Here is a 22214-nt window from a genome sequence, read left to right as displayed (position 1 = left end):
AAAAAGGCTCTTACTTGGAAATCTGGGTAATTTTGGACCCAGGAGGTTCTAAACGTTTTCAAAGATGACAATTTTGGTGCATGATGGCACCGTCGTCAACACCCATTTAGACTACCCTCCAAATGAGCCTTGCCAAAATGACCAGGATCTCCTGGTACCAAAATGACCAGGATCTCTTGGTACCAAAATGACCAGGATCTCTTGGTACCAAAATGACCACGATCTCCTGGTACCAAAATGACCAGCATCTCTTGGTACCAAAATGAACCGGATCTCTTGGTTCCAAAATTAAAAAGATCTCTTGGTTCTAAAATGAACCGGATCTCTTGGTACCAAAATTACCAGGATCTCTTGGTACCAAAATGAACAGGATCTATTGGTACCAAAATGAACCGGATCTCTTGGTACCGAAATTACCAGGATCTCTTGGTACCAAAATGAACAGGATCTATTGGTACCAAAATGAACAGGACCTCTTGGTACAAAAATGAACAGGATCTCTTGGCACCAAAATGAACACCATCTCTTGGTTCCAAAATGAACACGATCTGTTGGTTCCAAAATCAACAGCATCTCTTGGTGCCAGAATGAACAGGATCCAATTGGTTCCAAAATGAACCAGATCTATTGGTTCCAAAATCAACAGGATCTCTTGGTACCAAAATGAACAGGACCTCTTGGTACCAAAACGAACAGGATCTCTTGGTACCAAAACGAACAGGATCTCTTGGTACCAAAATTAACTGGATCCAATTGGTTCCAAAATGGACAGGATCTTTTGGTACCAAAATGAACAGGATCCAATTGGTTCCAAAATGAACATGATCTCTTGGTACCAAAATGAACATGATCTCTTGGTTCCAAAATGAACAAGATCTATTGGTTCCAAAATCAACAGCATCTCTTGGTGCCAAAATGAACAGGATCCAATTGGTTCCAAAATGAACCAAATCTATTGGTTCCAAAATCAACAGGATCTCTTAATACCAAAATGAACAAGACCTCTTGGTACCAAAATGAACAGGATCTCTTGGCACCAAAATGAACAGCATCTCTTGGTTCCAAAATGAACACGATCTGTTGGTTCCAAAATGAACAGCATCTCTTGTCACCAAAATGAACAGGATCCAATTAGTTCCAAAATGAACAGGATCTCTTGGCACCAAAATGAACAAGATCTCTTGGTACCAAAATGAACAGGATCTCTTGGTTCTAAAATGAACAGCATCTATTGGTACCAAAATGAACAGGATCTCTTGGTACCAAAATGAACTAGATCTCTTGGTACCAAAATGAACTGGATCCAATTGGTTCCAAAATGAACAGGATCTTTTGGTACCAAAATGAACAGGATCCAATTGGTTCCAAAATGAACAGGATCTCTTGGTACAAAAATGAACAGCATCTTTTGGTTCCAAAATGAACCGGATCTCTTGGTACCAAAATGATCAGGATCTCTTGGTACCAAAATGATCAGGATCTCTTGGTACCAAAATGACCAGGATCTCTTGGTTCCAAAATGAACAGGATCTCTTGGTACCAAAATGAACAGGATCTCTTGGTACCAAAATGAACAGGATCTCTTGGTACCAAAATGAACAGTATCCAATTGGTTCCAAAATGAACAGGATCTTTTGGTTCCTAAATGAACAAGATCTCTTGGTTCCAAAATGAACAGGGTCTATTGGTACCAAAATGAACAGCATCTCTTGGTTCCAAAATGAACAGCATCTCTTAGTTCCAAAATGAACCGGATCTCTTGGTAACAAAATGAACAGCATCTCTAGGTACCAGAATGAACAGTATCCAGTTGGTTCCAAAATTAACAGGATCTTTTGGTTCCAAAATGAACAAGATCTATTGGTTCCAAAATTAACAGCATCTCTTGGTACCAAAATGAACAATATCCAATTGGTTCTAAAATGAACAGGATATCTTTGTACCAAAATGAGCAGGATCTCTTTGTTCCAAAATGACCAGGATCTTGTGATACCAAAATGAACAGCATCTCTTGGTTCCAAAATGAACCGGATCTCTTGGTTCCAAAATGAACCCGATCTCTTGGTTACAAAATGAACAGGATCTCTTGGTTCCAAAATGAACAGCATCTCTAGGTACCAGAATGAACAGTATCCAGTTGGTTCCAAAATTAACAGGATCTTTTGGTTCCAAAATGATCAAAGTCTATTGGTTCCAGAATGAACAGCATCTCTTGGTACCAAAATGAACAGTATCCAATTGGTTCCAAAATGAACAGGATATCTTGGTACCAAAATGACCAGGATCTATTGGTTCCAAAATGAACAAGATCTCTTGGTTCCAAAATGAACAGGATCTCTTGGTACCAAAACGAAAAGGATCTCTTGGTACCAAAACGAACAGGATTTCTTGGTTCCAAAATGAACAAGATCTCTTGGTACCAAAATGAACTGGATCCAATTGGTTCCAAAATGAACAGGATCTTTTGGTTCCAAAATGAACAAGATCTATTGGTTCCAAAATGAACAGCATCTCTTGGTACCAAAATGAACAGTATCCAATTGGTTCCAAAATGAACAGGATCTCTTGGTACCTAAATGAACAGGCTCTCTTGGTTCCAAAATGAACAAGATCTCTTGGTTCCAAAATGAACAGCATCTCTTAGTACCAAAATGAACAGGATCCAATTGGTTCCAAAATGAACAGGATCTTTTGGTACCAAAATGAACAGCATCTCTTGGTACCAAAATGAACAGGGTCTATTGGTACCAAAATGAACAGGATATCTTGGTTCCAAAATGAACAGCATCTCTTGGTACCAAAATGACCAGGGTCTCTTGGTTCCAAAATGAACAGGATCTCTTGGTTCCTAAATGAACAAGATATATTGGTTCCAGAATGAACAGGATCCAGTTGGTTCCAAAATGAACAGGATATTTTGGTTCCAAAATGAACAAGATCTATTGGTTCCAAAATGAACAGCATCTCTTGGTACCAAAATGAACAGTATCCAATTGGTTCCAAAATGAACAGGATCTCTTGGTACCTAAATGAACAGGCTCTCCTGGTTCCAAAATGAACAGCATCTCTTAGTACCAAAATGGACAGGATCCAATTGGTTCCAAAATGAACAGGATCTTTTGGTACCAAAATGAACAGCATCTCTTGGTACCCAAATGAACAGGATATCTTGGTACCAAAATGACCAGGATCTCTTGGTACCAAAATGAACAGCATCTCTTGGTACCAAAATGAACAGCATCTCTTGGTACCAAAATGAACAGGATCTCTTGGTACCAAAATGAACAGGATATCTTGGTACCCAAATGAACAGGATATCTTGGTACCAAAATGACCAGGATCTCTTGGTACCAAAATGAACAGCATCTCTTGGTACCAAAATGAACAGGATCTCTTGGTACCAAAATGAACAGGATATCTTGGTTCCAAAATGAACAGCATCTCTTGGTACCAAAATGACCAGGGTCTCTTGGTACCAAAATGACCAGGATCCCTTGGTACCAAAATGAACAGCATCTCTTAGTACCAAAATGAACAGGATCCAATTGGTTCCAAAATGAACAGGATCTTTTGGTACCAAAATGACCAGGATCTCTTGGTACCAAAATGACCTGGATCTCTTTGTTCCAAAATGACCAGGATCTCTTGGTACCAAAATGAACAGCATCTCTTGGTTCCAAAATGAACCGGATCTCTTGGCCCCAAAATTAAAAAGATCTCTTGATTCTAAAATGAACCGGATCTCTTGGTACCAAAATTACCAGGATCTTTTGGTACCAAAATGAACAGGATCTATTGGTACCAAAATGAACAGGATCTCTTGGTACCAAAATGAACAGGATCTATTGGTACCAAAATGAACAGGATCTCTTGGTTCCAAAATGAACAGCATCTCTTGGTACCAGAATGAACAGGATCCAGTTGGTTCCAAAATGAACAAGATCTATTGGTTCCAAAATGAACAGTATCCAATTGGTTCCAAAATGAACAGGATATCTTGGTACCAAAATGAACAGGATCTCTTGGTTCCAAAATGAACAAGATCTATTGGTTCCAAAATCAACAGCATCTCTTGGTACCAAAATTAACAGCATCCAATTGGTTCCAAAATGAACAGGATCTTTTGGTTCCTAAATGAACAAGATCTCTTGGTACCAAAATGAACAGCATCTCTTGGTTCCAAAATGAACCGGATCTCTTGGTTCAAAAATGAACCGGATCTCTTGGTACCAAAATGAACAAGATCTCTTGGTACCAAAATGAACTGGATCCAATTGGTTCCAAAATGAACAGGATCTTTTGGTACCAAAATGAACAAGATCTCTTGGTACCAAAATGAACAGGATCTCTTGGTACCAAATTGAACAGTATCCAATTGGTTCCAAAATGAACAGGATCTTTTGGTTCCAAAACTAACAGGATCTCTTGGTACCAAAACGAACAGCATCTCTTGGTTCCAAAATGAACCGGATCTCTTGGTTCAAAAATGAACCGGATCTCTTGGTACCAAAATGAACAAGATCTCTTGGTACCAAAATTAACAGGATCTCTTGGTACCCAAATGAACAGGATATCTTGGTACCAAAATGAACAGTATCCAATTGGTTCCAAAATGAACAGGATCTCTTGGTACCTAAATGAACAGGCTCTCTTGGTTCCAAAATGAACAAGATCTCTTGGTTCCAAAATGAACAGCATCTCTTAGTACCAAAATGAACAGGATATCTTGGTTCCAAAATGACCAGGATCTCTTGGTACCAAAATGAACAGCATCTCTTGGTTCCAAAATGAACCGGATCTCTTGGTTCCAAAATGAACAGGATCTCTTGGTACCAAAATGAACAGGATCTCTTGGTTCAAAAATGAACAGCATCTCTTGGTACCAAAATGACCTGGGTCTCTTGGTACCAAAATGACCATGATCTCTTGGTACCAAAATGACCAGGGTCTCTTGGTACCAAAGTGAACAGGGTCTCTTGGTTCCAAAATGACCAGGGTCTCTTGGTACCAAAATGACCAGGGTCTCTTGGTACCAAAGTGAACAGGGTCTCTTGGTTCCAAAACTGTCTGCACAGTACTTGTAAGAATCCTTAACTTGGGGACAAAGCGATCCTAATATTTATGATTTTACAACTAAAACAATCCAGGTAATTTTGGAACTCCCGTTGGACATTTAGGTCTTGGTCTCGCTACAATATCCTGGCGTATATGAAACCTAAGATACCTTGATCATTTTTGGAATGAAACGATCCAGGTAAACTCCAAACAAAGTGATTTTTAAAACAAAGAGACCGAGGTCATTTTGGAACCGACAAGATCTTCGCGATTTTGAAACCAGAAAACCTGGTTATTTTCCTAGAAACACAGGCCCCATTCGTCGCGGTTTATCCGACACATGAAACATGACGAATTTGGGACTTTTGCCGCCAGCTGTCCGCAGGGTGTTGAATATCTCAAAATGTGTTCAAACTCTGACCACAGAGTCCGTTGTTCTGTGGCGTGGGGCTTTCCATGATGACAACCAAGTCATGGGTCTATAACCCCGGGGGACAACAGCTGGTTCCGGGGCCCTGTGGCCAATATGTGAAGATTTCTTCCGAGTGTAAATGAGAAGAGATGTTGTTAAGCGACTACATAATGGTTACTTATCCTTCACGCTGACAGCAAAGGACGCTGGGAGAAATCGCTCCGGAGCCATCATGCCAGCCGTCAGCTGAGTTCTCAGAGGACTGACAGCTAACGTCTTGACGTCGCACTGTCCTGTTTTTTGGTTTTTTTTTGCAGCTGTCCCAAACTGGCGGGGAAGCGTTCCGAGGACGGCGGCGGCGGCGGCAAGTCGGACACTCACTTCTGTGCCGTGTGCCACGACTACGCCTCAGGCTACCACTACGGGGTGTGGTCATGCGAGGGCTGCAAAGCCTTCTTTAAGAGGAGCATCCAAGGTCAGAGCTGTTGTCTGTGTAGCCCCTCACCCGCCTCACCCCCCCCCCCCCCCTTAACTGCGACCCGTTGTGTGCAGGCCACAATGACTACATCTGTCCCGCCACCAACCAGTGCACCATCGACAAGAACCGCCGCAAAAGCTGCCAAGCCTGCCGCCTGCGAAAGTGCTACGAAGTCGGCATGATGAAGTGTGGTAGGTCTCCATCGGCTTAGCGAGCGCTGGCATGCACTGCGGATTGTTCTAGAACAGGGGTCGGGAACCTTTTTGGCAGAGAGAGCCGAGAAGCCCAATATTTTTTAAAATGTATTTATGTAAGAGCCATATGATGTTTTTTTTCAACACTGAACTCAAGGCGTGCATTTTCAAGTAAGACCAACATTTCTAGAGTATAGTCGGTCTCTTATTCTTTGGAATAACATTGTTATCCTGAAGCTAACTGTGGAGGGGGCGTGGCCTGCGGGCCTGCAGCAAGGGCCAACCTCAAAATCAGCGACAGGTGCGTTTAGATTTGTTTTCTAATCACCTGTCACTCTGTTTATAAGCAGCAGCCAGGAGAGAGCGAGAACGAAAAAGAAAAAGACAATTGTTGGAAAGCAACTAAGAGATTTATTGAAAAATAAAAAAATATTGTAACCCTGTAACAGGCTTCACGGTGGTAGAGGGGTTAGTGCGTCTGCCTCACAATACGAAGTTCCTGCAGTCCTGGGTTCAAATCCAGGCTCGGGATCTTTCTGTGTGGAGTTTGCATGTTCTCCCCGTGAATGCGTGGGTTCCCTCCGGGTACTCCGGCTTCCTCCCACCTCCAAAAACATGCACCTGGGGATAGGTTGATTGGCAACACTAAATTGGCCCTAGTGTTTGAATGTGAGTGTGAAAGTTGTCTGTCTATTTGTGTTGGCCCTGCGATGAGGTGGCGACTTGTCCAGGGTGTACCCTGCCTTCCGCCCGATAGTAGCTGAGATAGGCGCCATCGCCCCCCGCGACTAAGCAGTAGAAAATGGATGGATGTAACAGGGTCTCATGTCGGTGCCTGGTGGTCTTGAAGAACCCCAATGAGGGCAAGCCCCACACTATCCATCCATTTTTCTACTGCTTATTCCCTTTTGGGGTCACAGGGGGCGCTGGCGCCTATCTCAGCTACAATCGGGCGGAAGGCGGGGTACACCCTGGACAAGTCGCCATCTCATCACAGGGCCGACACAGATAGACAGACAACATTCACACTCACATTCACACACTAGGGCCAATTTAGTGTTGCCAATCAACCTATCCCCAGGTGCATGTCTTTGGAAGTGGGAGGAAGCCGGAGTACCCGCAGGGAACCCACGCATTCACGGGGAGAACATGCAAACTCCACACAGAAAGATCCCGAGCCTGGATTTGAACCCGGGACTGCAGGAACTTCATATTGTGAGGCAGACGCACTAACCCCTCTGCCACCGTGAAGCCCCACACTAACCAATGATAAATAAATTACTTCTTACCATTAACGCAACTTCTTGAACATAAAAATGCATGAGAATGTTGTATATTTTGAACGTTGTTTTTAATTACAAGTGGAATTATTCATTATTTATCGTGCTGAGCAATGCCAGCTCAGATTTATCCGAGAGCCAGATGCGGTCATCAAAAGAGCCACATCTGGCTCGCGAGCCATAGGTTCCCTACCCCTGTTCTAGAAAGTTATCTGTTGTCAGGGGTGGTAGCAAGTAACACCTACAAACCCCGTTTCCATATGAGTTGGGAAATTGTGTTAGATGTAAATATAAACGGAATACAAGGATTTGCAAATCATTTTCAACCCATATTCAGTTGAATTTGCTACAAAGACGACATATTTGATTTTTTTTTTTTTTGCAAATAATCAGTTCTCTCCGGGTACTCCGGCTTCCTCCCACTTCCAAAGACATGCACCTGGGGATAGGTTGATTGGCAACACTAAATTGGCTCTAGTGTGTGAATGTTGTCTGTCTATCTGTGTTGGCCCTGTGATGAGGTGGCGACTTGTCCAGGGGGTACCCCGCCTTCCGCCCGATTGTAGCTGAGATAGGCGCCAGCGCCCCCCGCCACCCCAAAAGGGAATAAGAGGTAGAAAATGGATGGATGGATGGATCATTAACTTTAGAATTTGATGCCAGCAACGCGTGACAAAGAAGTTGGCAAAGGTGGCAATAAATACTGATAAAGATTAGATTAGATAGTACTTTATTTATTCCGTCAGGAGAGTTCCTTCAGGAAAATGAACATTTTCAGCACAATGGCATGGCGTAGTGGGTAGAGCGGCCGTGCCAGAAACCTGAGGGTTGCAGGTTCCCTTCCCACCTATGGACATCAAAGTCGCTGCCGTTGTGTCCTTGGGCTCGGACACTTCACCCTTTGCCCCCGGTGCCGCTCACGCCGGTGAATGAATGATGAATGAATGATTGGTGGTGGTCGGAGGGGCCGTAGGCGCAAACTGGCAGTCATGCTTCCGTCAGTCTACCCCAGGGCAGCTGTGGCTACTGATGTAGCTTACCACCACCAGGTGTGAATGAATGATGGGTTCCCACTTCTCTGTGAGCGCTTTGAGTATATAACAATAGAAAAGCGCGATATAAATCTAATCCATTATTATTATTATTAATCCCATTCAAGATCAGACAAACATTAAAGGGAGACAGAACAGGATGGCTGACGGGTCTGCCGACTTCCAGCGCCCCTTTAAAAAAAGATGAGATACAGGTAAACAAGGGGGGCGGAAGGGAGAAAAAAAATAAATAAATAATATAATTAAAATAAAATAAAAAAATCGGTCTTAGCCTGGGCCCTGGAGAGGGGGTGCAGACTGAGGGCAAGGGAAAAAAACAACTCATAGCCATAGTACACATGTAAGAGGGAAACATCAAACATCAAAGAACACAGAGGACATCAAAGACATTAAAGCAGCAGATACAACCAGACACTTCTACACACAGCTATGAATAAAAAGTAAAAGAAACATATCCACTGAGGTGGAGCGGACCCAACAAAGCAACCAAGACAGCCGACTCCACTCTGGGCCAGTGTCCAGTCCGCATGGATGAGCGAGGATACGTCCAAGGTGACTGAGGTGTCCGACACCCGCTCACCCAGCCAAGTCAAAGCCTCTCCGTCCCAGCGCTCAGTGCTAGCTCCGCAGCCCAGTCCCCCTCATCCGCATCTCCTCCAGTCCCTCCAAACAGACACCCAGCAGCTGGTCTCCATGGCCAAAAGGCTCCCGGGAGGCAGATCCAGAAGTCCACAAAAAAAGCACCGCAGAGGTCAATGCTCATCAAACACTTATTTGGAACACCCCACAGGTGTGCGGGCTCATTGGGAACAGGTGGGTGCCATGATTGGGTATAAAAACAGCTCCTCAAAAAATGCTCGGTCTTTCACAAGAAAGGATGGGGCGAGGTACACCCCTTTGTCCACAACTGCGTGAGTAAATAGTCAAACAGTTTTAGAACAACTTTTCTCAAAGTGCAATTGCAAGAAATTTAGGGATTTCAACATCTACGGTCTATAATATCATCAAACGGTTCAGAGAATCTGGAGAAATCACTCCACGTAAGCGGCATGGCCGGAAACCAACAATGAATGACCGTGACTTTCGATTCTTCAGACGGCACTGTATCAAAAACCGACATCAATCTCTAAAGGATATCACCACATGGGCTCAGGAACACTTCAGAAAACCACTTATAATATCATCAAACGGTTTAGACCAGGGGTGTCAAACTCAAATACAGTGGGCCAAAATTTAAAACTGAACAAAGCCGCTGGCCAAGGTTGAACAAATTAACCTTTAAATAGGGACCCAAACAAGTTTTGCAATGAATATTGAACAAGCAAGGCTTAAATAGGGCAGCACGGTGGACCAGGGGTTAGTGCATCTGCCTCACAATACAAAGGTCCTGAGTAATCCTGGGTTCAATCCCGGGCTCGGGATCTTTCTGTGTGGAGTTTGCATGTTCCCTGGGTTCCCTCCGGGTATTTGGGCTTCCTCCCATGGAACAGGGAGAGCTTATATAACGTAATAGTGCAAAATCAACTTTCAAAAAACATACAATAAAATTTAATTAGAACAATTAATTCCTCTTTTCTATTTGCAGCCTAAATATCAACATTAACTTTTTCCACAGGCTAATACATTCAAAAATAAAATAAAAATGAGGTGGGCGGGGTTTGGTAGTAGCGGGGGGGTGTATATTGCAGCGTTCCGGAAGAGTTAGTGCTGCAAGGGTTTCTGGGTATTTGTTCTGTTGTGTTTATGTTGTGTTACGGTGCGGGTGTTCTCCCGAAATGTGTTTTGTCATTCTTGTTTGGTGTGGGTTCACAGTGTGGCGCATATTTTTAACAATGTTAAAGTTTTTTATACGGCCACCCTCAGTGTGACCTGTATGGCTGTTGACCAAGTATATGTGTGTGAAAGCCGCATATATTATGTGACTTGGCCAGCACGCTGTTTATATGGAGGAAAAGCAGACGTGGCGGCAGGTTGTAGAGGACGCTAAAAGGCAGTGCCTTTAAGGCACGCACCCAATATTGTTGTCCGGGTGGAAATCTGGAGAATGGTTGCCCAGGGAGATTTTCGGGAGGGGCACTAAACTTCGGGAGTCTCCTGGGAAAATCGGGTGTGTTGGCAAGTATGAGTATTAGCGGTGAATTTGGTGTTACCGGCGGGCCAGCTCTAATGTTAATTTGATATTGCCTCAAGGGCCAAATGAAATTAAACGGCGCGGGCCAGAGTTTGACACCCATGGTTTAGACAATCTGGAGAAATCACTCCACGTAAGCGACATGGCCGGAAACCAACATTGCATAACCGTGACCTTCGATCCTTTACAAGGCACTGTATCAAAAAACATCAATCTCTAAAGGATATCACCACATGGGCTCAGGAACACTTCAGAAAACAACTGTCACTAAATACAGTTGGTCGCTACATCTGTAAGTGCAAGTTAAAGCTCTACTATGCAAAGCGGAAGCCATTTATCAACAACATCCAGAAACGTCGCCGGCTTCTCTGAGATCGAGATCATCTAAGATGGACTGATGCAAAGTGGAAAAGTATTCTGTGGTCTGACGAGTCCACATTTCAAATTGTTTTTGGAAATATTCGACATCGTGTCATCCGGACCAAAGGGGAAGCGAACCATCCAGACTGTTATCGACGCAAAGTTGAAAAGCCAGCATCTGTGATGGTATGGGGGTGCATTAGTGCCCAAGGCATGGGTAACTTACACATTTGTGAAGGCACCATTAATGCTGAAACATATGCTGCCATCCAAGCGCCGTCTTTTTCATGGACGCCCCTGCTTATTTCAGCAAGACAATGCCAAGCCACATTCAGCACGTGGTAGAACAGCGTGGCTTCGTAAAAAACAGTGCGGGTACTTTCCTGGCCCGCCTGCAGTCCAGACCTGTCTCCCATCGAAAATGTGTGGCGCATTATGAAGCGTAAAATACGACAGCGGAGACCCCGGACTGTTGAACGACTGATGCTCTACATAAAACAAGAATGGGAAAGAATTCCGCTTTCGAAGCTTCAACAATTAGTTTCCTCAGTTCCCAAACATTTATTGAGTGTTGTTAAAAGAAAAGGTGATGTAACAAAGTCTTGAACATGCCCTTTCCCAACTACTTCGTCACGTGTTGCAGCCATGAAATTGTAAGTTAATTATTATTTGCAAAAAAAATATATAATGTTTATGAGTTTGTATTCCGTTTATATTTACATCTAACACAATTTCCCAACTCATATGGAAATGGGGTTTTTATTAAGGAGCTGGAGTTTCAGGGGTGATTTAAAAAATGTGGCGTGGCCTAAATGCACCACCTATTCAGGGGGCTAAGTGGGAGTTGACGTCACATGCAGTGGGCGTGGTCTAAACCGGAATTAAAACCGAAAGTATGTATGTATATATATATATATATATATATATATATATATATATATTTTTTTTTTTATTTTTTATTCTGCCATTTATTTGTAGTCATGATGTGTGACCCCTACAGGCAGAAGTTGGTATTTTCTCTTAAAGATTTTAAATGTGTCCGCCATCTTTTTTGGAGTTAGTAGTAATAAGTAACACCTATTAAGGGGGGCTAGCATCGGGGTGACTTTCGGAGAAGGAATGACGTAAAAAACGGGGCGTGGCCTAAATCTACCATCTGTTCTGGGCATATCGTGGGCGTGGCTTAAGCCAGAATTAAAATTTAAAGTAAACATATTTCCTATCCGGTGGTCATTTAAAAAAAAAAAGTTTTGTTTTTAATTCCGCCATTTTATTTGTAGTCCTTACGTCATGATGTGTGACCCCTACAGGCAGAAGTTGGTATTTTTTCTTGTAGTTTTTTAATGTGTACGCCATCTTTTTTGTAGTTAGTAGTAATAAGTAACATCAAATGAGGGGTGTTAACATCGGGGTGACTTTCGGAGAAGGAATGATGTAAAAAACGGGGCGTGGCCTCAATCTACCATCTGTTTGGGGCATATAGTGGGCGTGGCTTGAGCCAAAATTAGAATTTAAAGTAAATATACGTCCTAGCTGGCCGTCATTAAAAAAAAAAGTCTTGTTTTTGATTCCGCCATTTTATTTGTAGTCCTTACGTCATGATGTGTGACCCCTACAGGCAGAATTTCGTATTTTCTCTTGTAGTTTTTTTTAATGTGTCCGCCATCTTTTTTGTCGTTAGTAGTAAAAGGTAACATCTAACGAAGGGGAAATGACGTAAAATGACGGGGCGTGGCCTAAATGGACCACCTGTTCAGGAGTTATAGTGGGCGTGGCCTAAGCCAGAGTTAAAATTTAAAGTAAATAAAAGTCTTATCTGACCGTCATTTTGTTTTTTTTGTTTTCTTTAATTTCCGCCATTTTATTTGTAGTCCTTATGTCATGATGTGTGATCCCTACAGGCAAAAGTTGGTATTTTTTCTTGTAGTTTTTTAATGTGTCCGCCATCTTTTTTGTAGTTAGTAGTAAAAGTCAACATCTAACGAAGGGGAAATGACGTAAAATAACGGGGCGTGGCCTAAATGGACCACCTGTTCAGGAGTTATAGTGGGCGTGGCCTAAGCCAGAGTTAAAATTTTAAGTAAATAAAAGTCTTATCCGGCCGCCATTTTGTTTGGTTTTTTGTTTTCTTTAATTTCCGCTATTTTATTTGTAGTCCTTACGTCATGATGTGTGACCCCTACAGGCAGAAGTTGGTATTTTTTCTTGTAGTTTTTTAATGTGTCCGCCATCTTTTTTGTAGTTAGTAGTAATAAGTAACATCAAATGAGGGGGGTTAACATCGGGGTGACTTTCGGAGAAAGAATGACGTAAAAAACGGGGCGTGGCCTAAATCTACCATCTGTTCGGGGCATATAGTGGGCGTGGCTTGAGCCAAAATTAGAATTTAAAGTAAAAATACGTCCTAGCTGGCCGTCATTAAAAAAAATGTTTTGTTTTTGATTCCGCCATTTTATTTGTAGTCCTTACGTCATGATGTGTGACCCCTACAGGCAGAAGTTGGTATTTTCTCTTGTAGTTTTTTTTAATGTGTCCGCCATCTTTTTTGTCGTTAGTAGTAAAAGTCAACATCTAACGAAGGGGAAATGACGTAAAATAACGGGGCGTGGCTTAAATGGACCACCTGTTCAGGAGATATAGTAGGCGTGGCCTAAGCCAGAGTTAAAATTTAAAGGAAATAAAAGTCTTATCCGGCCCCCATTTTGTTTTGTTTCCTTTAATTTCCGCTATTTTATTTGTAGTCCTTACGTCATGATGTGTGACCCCTACAGGCAAAAGTTGGTATTTTTTCTTGTAGTTTTTTAATGTGTCCGCCATCTTTTTTGTAGTTAGTAGTAAAAGTCAACATCTAACGAAGGGGAAATGACGTAAAATAACGGGGCGTGGCCTAAATGGACCACCTGTTCAGGAGTTATAGTGGGCGTGGCCTAAGCCAGAGTTAAAATTTTAAGTAAATAAAAGTCTTATCCGGCCGCCATTTTGTTTGTTTTTTTGTTTTCTTTAATTTCCGCTATTTTATTTGTAGTCCTTACGTCATGATGTGTGACCCCTACAGGCAGAAGTTGGTATTTTCTCTTGTAGTTTTTTAATGTGTCCGCCATCTTTTTTGTAGTTAGTAGTAATAAGTAACATCTATTAAGGGGGGCTAGTGGAGGTTTGAGGGGGAGGAATGATGTAAGAAACAGGGCGTGGCCTAAATCTACCATCTTTTAGGGCATATAGTGGGCGTGGCTTAAACCAGAATTAAAATTTAAAGTAAATATACGTCCTATCCGGCCGTCATTTAAATAAAAAAAATGTTTTTAATTCCGCCATTTTATTTGTAGTTTTTACGTCATGATGTGTGACCCCTAAAGGCAAAAGTTGGTATTTTTTCTTGTAGTTTTTTTAATGTGTCCGCCATCTTTTTTGTAGTTAGTAGTAAAAGTCAACATCTAACGAAGGGCAAATGACGTAAAATAACGGGGCGTGGCCTAAATGGACCACCTGTTCAGGAGTTATAGTGGGCGTGGCCTAAGCCAGAGTTAAAATTTTAAGTAAATAAAAGTCATTTTGTTTGGTTTTTTGTTTTCTTTAATTTCCGCTATTTTATTTGTAGTCCTTACGTCATGATGTGTGACCCCTACAGGCAGAAGTTGGTATTTTCTCTTGTAGTTTTTTAATGTGTCCGCCATCTTTTTTGTAGTTAGTAGTAATAAGTAACATCTATTAAGGGGGGCTTGCGGCGGTTTGAAGGGGGAATGACTTAAAAAACAGGGCGTGGCCTAAATGTACCATCTTTTCTGCGGAAATAGTGGGCGTGGCCTAAGCCAGAATTAAAACCGAATTGTGTGATGTCACATTAAGGTTTCATTTAATTCCGCCATTTTATTTGTAGTTCTTACTTCCGCCCAAATGCAGCTGAGATAGGCTCCAGCACCCCCCGAACCCTAAAACGGACAAGCGGTAGAAAATGGCTGGACGTCATGATGTGTGACCCCTACAGGCAGAAGTTGGTATTTCCTCCCCTTTAGTAGTTGTTGTTTTTTTCACCTCCAGGAGTGAGGCGGGAGCGCTGCAGCTACCGTGGGGCCCGCCACCACCGCCGAGGGTCCCTCCAGTCCCAGGGCCTGGACAGGGTGGGCCTGGCACCCCGGGTCCCGCGGCATCTCCACCTGCAGGCGCCGCTGGCGCAGGCCGAGCGGGCGCCGCGGTCCAGCATGAGCCCGGAGGAGTTCATCTCCCGCATCATGGAGGCGGAGCCGCCCGTCATCTACCTGATGGAGGACATGAAGAAGCCCTTCACCGAGGCCAGCATGATGATGTCGCTCACCAACCTGGCCGACAAGGAGCTGGTCCTCATGATCAGCTGGGCCAAGAAGATCCCAGGTAAGACCCGGGACAAGAAACTCGAGTCATACCGAGGACTATAAAAATGGGAGCCGTTACCTCCCTGCTTGGCACTCAGCATCACGGGTTGGAATTGGGGGTTAAATCACCAAAATGATTCCCGGGCGGGGCCACCGCTGCTGCTCACTGCTCCCCTCACCTCCCAGGGGGAGATCAAGGGTGATGGGTGAAATGCAGAGAATAATTTCGCAACACCTAGTATGTGTGTGACAAGCATTGGTACTTTATTACGTCTCGCCTCGATTACTGTAACGTTTTATTTTCGGGTCTCCCCATGTCTAGCATTAAAAGATTACAGTTGGTACAAAATGCGGCTGCTAGACTTTGGACAAGAACAAGAAAGTTTGATCACATTACGCCTGTACTGGCTCACCTGCACTGGCTTCCTGTGCACTTAAGATGTGACTTTAAGGTTTTACTACTTACGTATAAAGTACTACACGGTCTAGCTCCAGCCTATCTTGCCGATTGTATTGTACCATATGTCCCGGCAAGAAATCTGCGTTCAAAGGACTCCGGCTTGTTAGTGATTCCCAAAGCCCAAAAAAAGTCTGCGGGCTATAGAGCGTTTTCCGTTCGGGCTCCAGTACTCTGGAATGCCCTCCCGGTAACAGTTCGAGATGCCACCTCAGTAGAAGCATTTAAGTCTCACCTTAAAACTCATTTGTATACTCTAGCCTTTAAATAGACTCCCTTTTTAGACCAGTTGATCTGCCGTTTCTTTTCTTTTTCTTCTATGTCCCACTCTCCTTTGTGGAGGGGGTCTGGTCCGGTCCGGTGGCCATGTACTGCTTGCCTGTGTATCGGCTGGGGACATATCTGCGCTGCTGTTCCGCCTCCGCTTGGGATGGTTTCCTGCTGGCTCCGCTGTGAACGGGACTCTCGCTGCTGTGTTGGATCCGCTTTGGACTGGACTCTCGCGACTGTGTTGGATCCATTATGGATTGAACTTTCACAGTTTCATGTTAGACATCCATTGCGTTCTTCCTCTCCAAGGTTCTCATAGTCATTATTGTCACCGACGTCCCACTGGGTGTGAGTTTTCCTTGCCCTTATGTGGGCCTACCGAGGATGTCGTGGTGGTTTGTGCAGCCCTTTGAGACACTAGTGATTTAGGGCTATATAAGTAAACATTGATTGATTGATTGATTTAATTTTAACTTGGCTGTTGGTGTGATCCCAGGGTGCAGAGACGGTCGTTAGAAGGCTAGGCAGGTGAAAAGCAACTCCAAAACGGTCCTTCCTTGTCTTTTCTTCAGGCTTTATGGAGCTGAGTCTGTCAGACCAGATCCACTTGCTCAAGTGCTGCTGGCTGGAGGTCCTCATGCTGGGCCTGATGTGGAGGTCCGTGGACCATCCTGGAAAACTCATCTTCTCCCCAGACTTCAAACTTAACAGGTGAGCTTTTTTTTTTTTTTTTTTACCGACGCCACTGTATTCATCGGCTCGAGTCGAAAAACGCACTCCGATAAACGCACGAGCCGGCGATGGTGCCGGTTTTCGTCTTTCTCTATTTAAAAACGCTCTAATATCTTTAAAAACTTACAACTGAAGAAGGAGCCGGAACAACCTTCAATGTTTCATACAGAATAGTGCTGCTAGGATCCTCAAATCCCTTCACCGGCTTCCTGTTTCACTCAGGATTGAATACAAAGTCTCCCTACTAACCCCACCAGTGCCTCCCTTTACCTTTGGAGAACTGCTCACCCCCCAAATCCTCCACACCACACCTCCGCTCCGGGCAGGCTAACCTTCTCCAACAAAGCTACAAACAATGGGGAGATTGGGCTTTCTGCTCCCAGTCTGTGGAATGCTCTCCCTGACCACCTGAGGGCACCACAGACTGTTAATGCTTTTAAAAACGGCTTAAAAACCCTTTCTTTTTTTTTTTAAATATATATTTTTTTAGATATATGCATACTATCCATTCATCCATCTATCCATTTTCTACCGCTTGTCCCTTTCGGGGTTGCGGGGGGGTGCTGGAGCCTATCTCAGCTGAAAGGTCGGAAGGCGTCGTACACCCTGGACAAGTCGCCACCTCATCGCAAGGCCAACACAGATAGACAGACAACATTCACACTCACATTCACACACTAGTTCCAATTTAGTTTCGTCAATCAACCTATCCCCAGGTGCATGTCTTTGGAGTACCTACTAGTTCTAGCTATTAGGCTGTTTTATTTTTTATTTTTTTGAATACACTGTAGCACTTTGAGGTTGTTTGCTCAATATGAAGTGCTTTTTACAGATACAATCAATTATTGTTATTTTTATATTTCTTCTGCCAAGAAAGTATTTTGGGTTTTAAATCAAATTTGGTTAAAATACTTCGGAGTGTGTGTAAGTACTTTTTGTGCACATACCAAAATACCACAATCATTTTGGTCACAATATACGTGGTTGTGGAGAGGGGGCGTGATCCGCGGGCCTGCCGCCGAGCAGGGCCTGTACGGACCGGCCTCACAGCCAGGGGCAGTTGAGTAGATTGCCCGGCTGGGGCCTGTCGCCTTCATTAGCAGCAGCCGATCCCGAGACCTGGAGTTGGAGTTGCCGGTGAGCGGACACAGTTGATGGACATTACCGGAAAAGAAAAAGCCAAAAAGACTGAAAAAGTCACAGAGCATAGACTGTCGTGCGGGGCTTCTGGACACAAAGATTGAAAAGTTGTAGTGTTAGAGTGTCGTCCTAGCGTGTGTGCGCTCACAAATAAAGACATTGTTGCACCAGATTACCGGGCTAACTGACAGCCTTTAAGATAACTGACAGCGTTTAAGATACCTGACAGTGTTTAAGCTAACTAACAACATTTAGTCCAACAGCTATTTAAGCTAACTAACAGCGTTCAAGCTAACTAACAATGTTTAAGCTAACTAAGTGTTTAAGCTAACTTACAGCGTTTAAAGTAACTGACAGTTTTAAGCTAACTTACAGTGTTTAGTCTAACAGCGTTTAAGATAACTAACAGCATTTAGGGCGGTATAGCTCTGTTGGTAGGGTGGCCGTGCCAGCAACTTGAGGGTTGCAGGTTTGATTCCCGCTTCCGCCATCCTAGTCACTGCCGTTGTGTCCTTGGGCAAGACACTTTACCCACCTGCTCCCAGTGCCACCCACACTGGTTTGAATGTAACTTAGATATTGGGTTTCACTATGTAAAGCGCTTTGAGTCACTTGAGAAAAAGCGCTATATAAATATAATTCACTTCACTTCACATTTAAGCTTACTAACAGCATTTAAGCTAACTTACATTGTTTAAGCTAACTAACAGCGTTTAACCTATCTAACAGCGTCTAAGCTAACTGACAGCATTTAAGCTAACTAATAGCGTTTAAGCTACCTAATAGCATTTAAGTTAACTAACAGCGTTTAAGCTTACTAGCAATGTTTAAGATAACTAACAGCGTTAAGCTAACTGACAGCGTTTTAAGCTAACTAAAAGTGTTTAAGCTAACTGACAGCGTTTAAGCTAACTAACGGCGTTTAAGCTAACTAACAGCGTTCAAGCTAACTGACAGCATTTGAGCTAACTAACAGCGTTTAAGCTAACTAACAGCGTTTAAGCTAACTAAAAGCGGTTAAGCTAACATCGTTTAAGCTAACTAACATCGTTTAAGCTAACTAAGATCGTTCAAGCTAACTAACAGCGGTTAAGCTAACTTACAGCGTTTTAACTAACTGTGTTTAAGCTAACTTACAATGTTTAAGCTAGCTAACAGTGTTTAAGCTAAATTACAGTGTTCAAGCTAACTAACAGTGTTTAAGTTAACTAACAGCGTTTAAGCGAAATGACAGCATTTTAGCTAACTAATAGCGTTTAAGCTAACTAACAGCGTTAAGCTAACTTACAGCGTTTAAACTAACAGTGTTTAAGCCAACTAACAGCATTCATGCTAACTGACAGCGTTTAAGTGAAATGACAGCATTTAAGCTAACTAACAGTGTTTTAGCTAACTAACCGTGTTTAAGCTAACTAACAACGTTTTAGCTAATTAACAGCGTTAGCCACGAGTTTGCTTCTTCACCAAAGTGGGATTATTAATTGGGCTTGGCGCTAATATTAGCTGTTAGCATTCATGCTATCAGGTAGCACATTTTGCTGGCTGTTCATTAGCACTCCAACATGAATTTGCAGGAAGTGTTTTTGTTTAAAAAATATATTTTTTAAAAGCTCTTTCATGCCACGTTTCTGTTTTCTACAAGTCATGTGACCAATGACGAATGCCTAGAAGGGAGTCGGCGTGTTTAAAAGCCACCATGAATCTTCATTCTTCAGCCCGTAAACGTCCACTTTGATGCTGCTACGCCGCATTTTCTGGCGGCAAACACCGGCGCGGAACCTTGGAACCACAAAGATAGCGATAGGTACACTTCCTTCTGGAAAATTCTCCTGCCCGACTGACGACAATCATTTTTTATCTCCGAAAAATGACCTCGGACCTTGGCCAGGTGGCGTTGAACGGCGCCAACATCTGGAAGTCACTCGTCAAAATCCCCCCCCCCCAAAAAGTCCTGCTTGTGACTGTTGTTCTGGTTGTGATGGTTGTGCAGGGAGGAGGGCCAGTGCGTGGAAGGCATCATGGAGATCTTTGACATGCTGCTGGCTGCCACCTCGCGCTTCAGGGAACTCAAACTGCAGCGGGAAGAGTACGTCTGCCTCAAGGCCATGATACTGCTCAACTCCAGTAAGACTTTCCACTCCTCCACTGCAACATTCACTGCAACGTTTACTTGTCTACTTCCACTTACTTACTTATTTACTGCAATATTTACTTATTTACTTCCACTTCTTAACCTCATTATTTACTTATTCACTGCAACATTTACTTATTTACTTCCACTCCTCAACTGCATTATTGACTTATTTACTGCAAAGCTTACTTATTTACTTCCACTTCTTGACTGCAATATTTACTTATTTACTGCACTATTTACTTATTTACTTCCACTTCTCAACTGCACTCTTTACTTATTTACTGCAACATTTACTTATTTACTTCCACTTCTTTACTTATTTACTGCACTGTTTACTTATTTACTTCCACTTTTCAACTACATTATTTACTTATTTACTGTACTGTTTGCTGATTAACTTGCATTTCTCAATTGCATTATTTACTTTCACTTATAAACTGCATTATTTACTTATTTACTTCCACTTCTTAACTGCATTATTTATTGCAACATTTACTTATTTACCTCCACTTCTATACTGCATTATTTACGTCCACTTCTTAACTGCATTATTTACTTATTTACTGCACTATTTACTTATTTACTTCCACTTCTCAACTGCACTCTTTACTTTTTACTGATACATTTACTTATTTTCTTCCACCTCTTTACTTATTTATTGCACTGTTTACTTATTTACTTCCACTTTTCAACTACATTATTTACTTATTCACTGTACTGTTTGCTTATTTACTCGCACTTCTCAACTGCATTATTTACTTTCACTTATAAACTGCATTATTTACTTATTTACTTCCACTTCTTAACTGCATTATTTACTGCAACATTTGCTTATTTACTTCCACTTATTAACTTATTTACTGCACTATTTACTTATTTACTTCCACTTCTATACTGCATTATTTACTTATTTACTGCAACATTTACTTATTTACTTCCACTTATTTACTAATTTACTGCACTATTTACTTCTTCACTTCCACTTCTCAACTGCACCATTTACTTATTTACTGCAACGTTTACTTATTTACTGCACAATTTTTGTATCTACTTCCACTTACTTACTTATTTACTGCAATATTTACTTATTTACTTACACTCCTCAACTGCATTATTGACTTATTTACTGCAACATTTACTTATTTACTGCACTATTTACTTATTTACTTACACTCCTCAACTGCATTATTGACTTATTTACTGCAAAGTTTACTTATTTACTTCCACTTCTTGACTGCAATGTTTACTTATTTACTGCACTATTTACTTATTTACTGCCACTTCTCAACTGCACTCTTTACGTATTTACTGCAACATTTACTTATTTACTTCCACTTCTTTACTTATTTACTGCACTGTTTACTTATTTACTTCGTTTTCAACTAGATTATTTACTTATTCACTGTATTGTTTGCCTATTTACTTGCACTTCTCAACTGCATTATTTACTTCCACTTCTAAACTGCATTATTTACTTATTTACTGCACTATTTACTTATTTACTTCCACTTCTCAACTGCACTCTTTACTTATTTACTGCAACATTTACTTATTTACTTCCACTTCTTTACTTATTTACTGCACTGTTTACTTATTTACTTCCACTTTTCAACTACATTATTTACTTATTTACTGTACTGTTTGCTGATTAACTTGCATTTCTCAATTGCATTATTTACTTTCACTTATAAACTGCATTATTTACTTATTTACTTCCACTTCTTAACTGCATTATTTACTGCAACATTTACTTATTTACCTCCACTTCTATACTGCATTATTTACTTCCACTTCTTAACTGCATTATTTACTTATTTACTGCACTATTTACTTATTTACTTCCACTTCTCAACTGCACTCTTTACTTTTTACTGCAACATTTACTTATTTTCTTCCACCTCTTTACTTATTTATTGCACTGTTTACTTATTTACTTCCACTTTTCAACTACATTATTTACTTATTCACTGTACTGTTTGCTTATTTACTCGCACTTCTCAACTGCATTATTTCCTTTCACTTATAAACTGCATTATTTACTTATTTACTTCCACTTCTTAACTGCATTATTTACTGCAACATTTACTTATTTACTTCCACTTATTAACTTATTTACTGCACTATTTACTTATTTACTTCCACTTCTATACTGCATTATTTACTTATTTAC

At 41.9% G+C, this 22214-nt stretch overlaps 1 protein-coding gene across 3 annotated transcripts in view; it reads left to right on the top strand.

Moving 5' to 3' along the window:
• esr2b (estrogen receptor 2b) overlaps window positions 1-22214 on the top strand; it is a 107355-nt gene that overhangs the window by 52519 nt on the left and 32622 nt on the right. For all 3 annotated transcript variants that reach the window (XM_061886298.1, XM_061886297.1, XM_061886296.1), the window contains exons 3-7: window positions 5785-5942; window positions 6020-6136; window positions 15001-15330; window positions 16611-16749; window positions 19901-20034. In XM_061886298.1, coding sequence (XP_061742282.1) covers window positions 5785-5942; window positions 6020-6136; window positions 15001-15330; window positions 16611-16749; window positions 19901-20034 — 878 coding nt within the window. The remainder of the gene's footprint in view (window positions 1-5784; window positions 5943-6019; window positions 6137-15000; window positions 15331-16610; window positions 16750-19900; window positions 20035-22214) is intronic.

This window comes from Nerophis ophidion, linkage group LG24, assembly GCF_033978795.1.
Source record: "Nerophis ophidion isolate RoL-2023_Sa linkage group LG24, RoL_Noph_v1.0, whole genome shotgun sequence".
Classification (NCBI taxonomy): Eukaryota; Metazoa; Chordata; class Actinopteri; order Syngnathiformes; family Syngnathidae; genus Nerophis; species Nerophis ophidion.
This window is presented reverse-complemented; position numbering and strand designations above follow the sequence as displayed.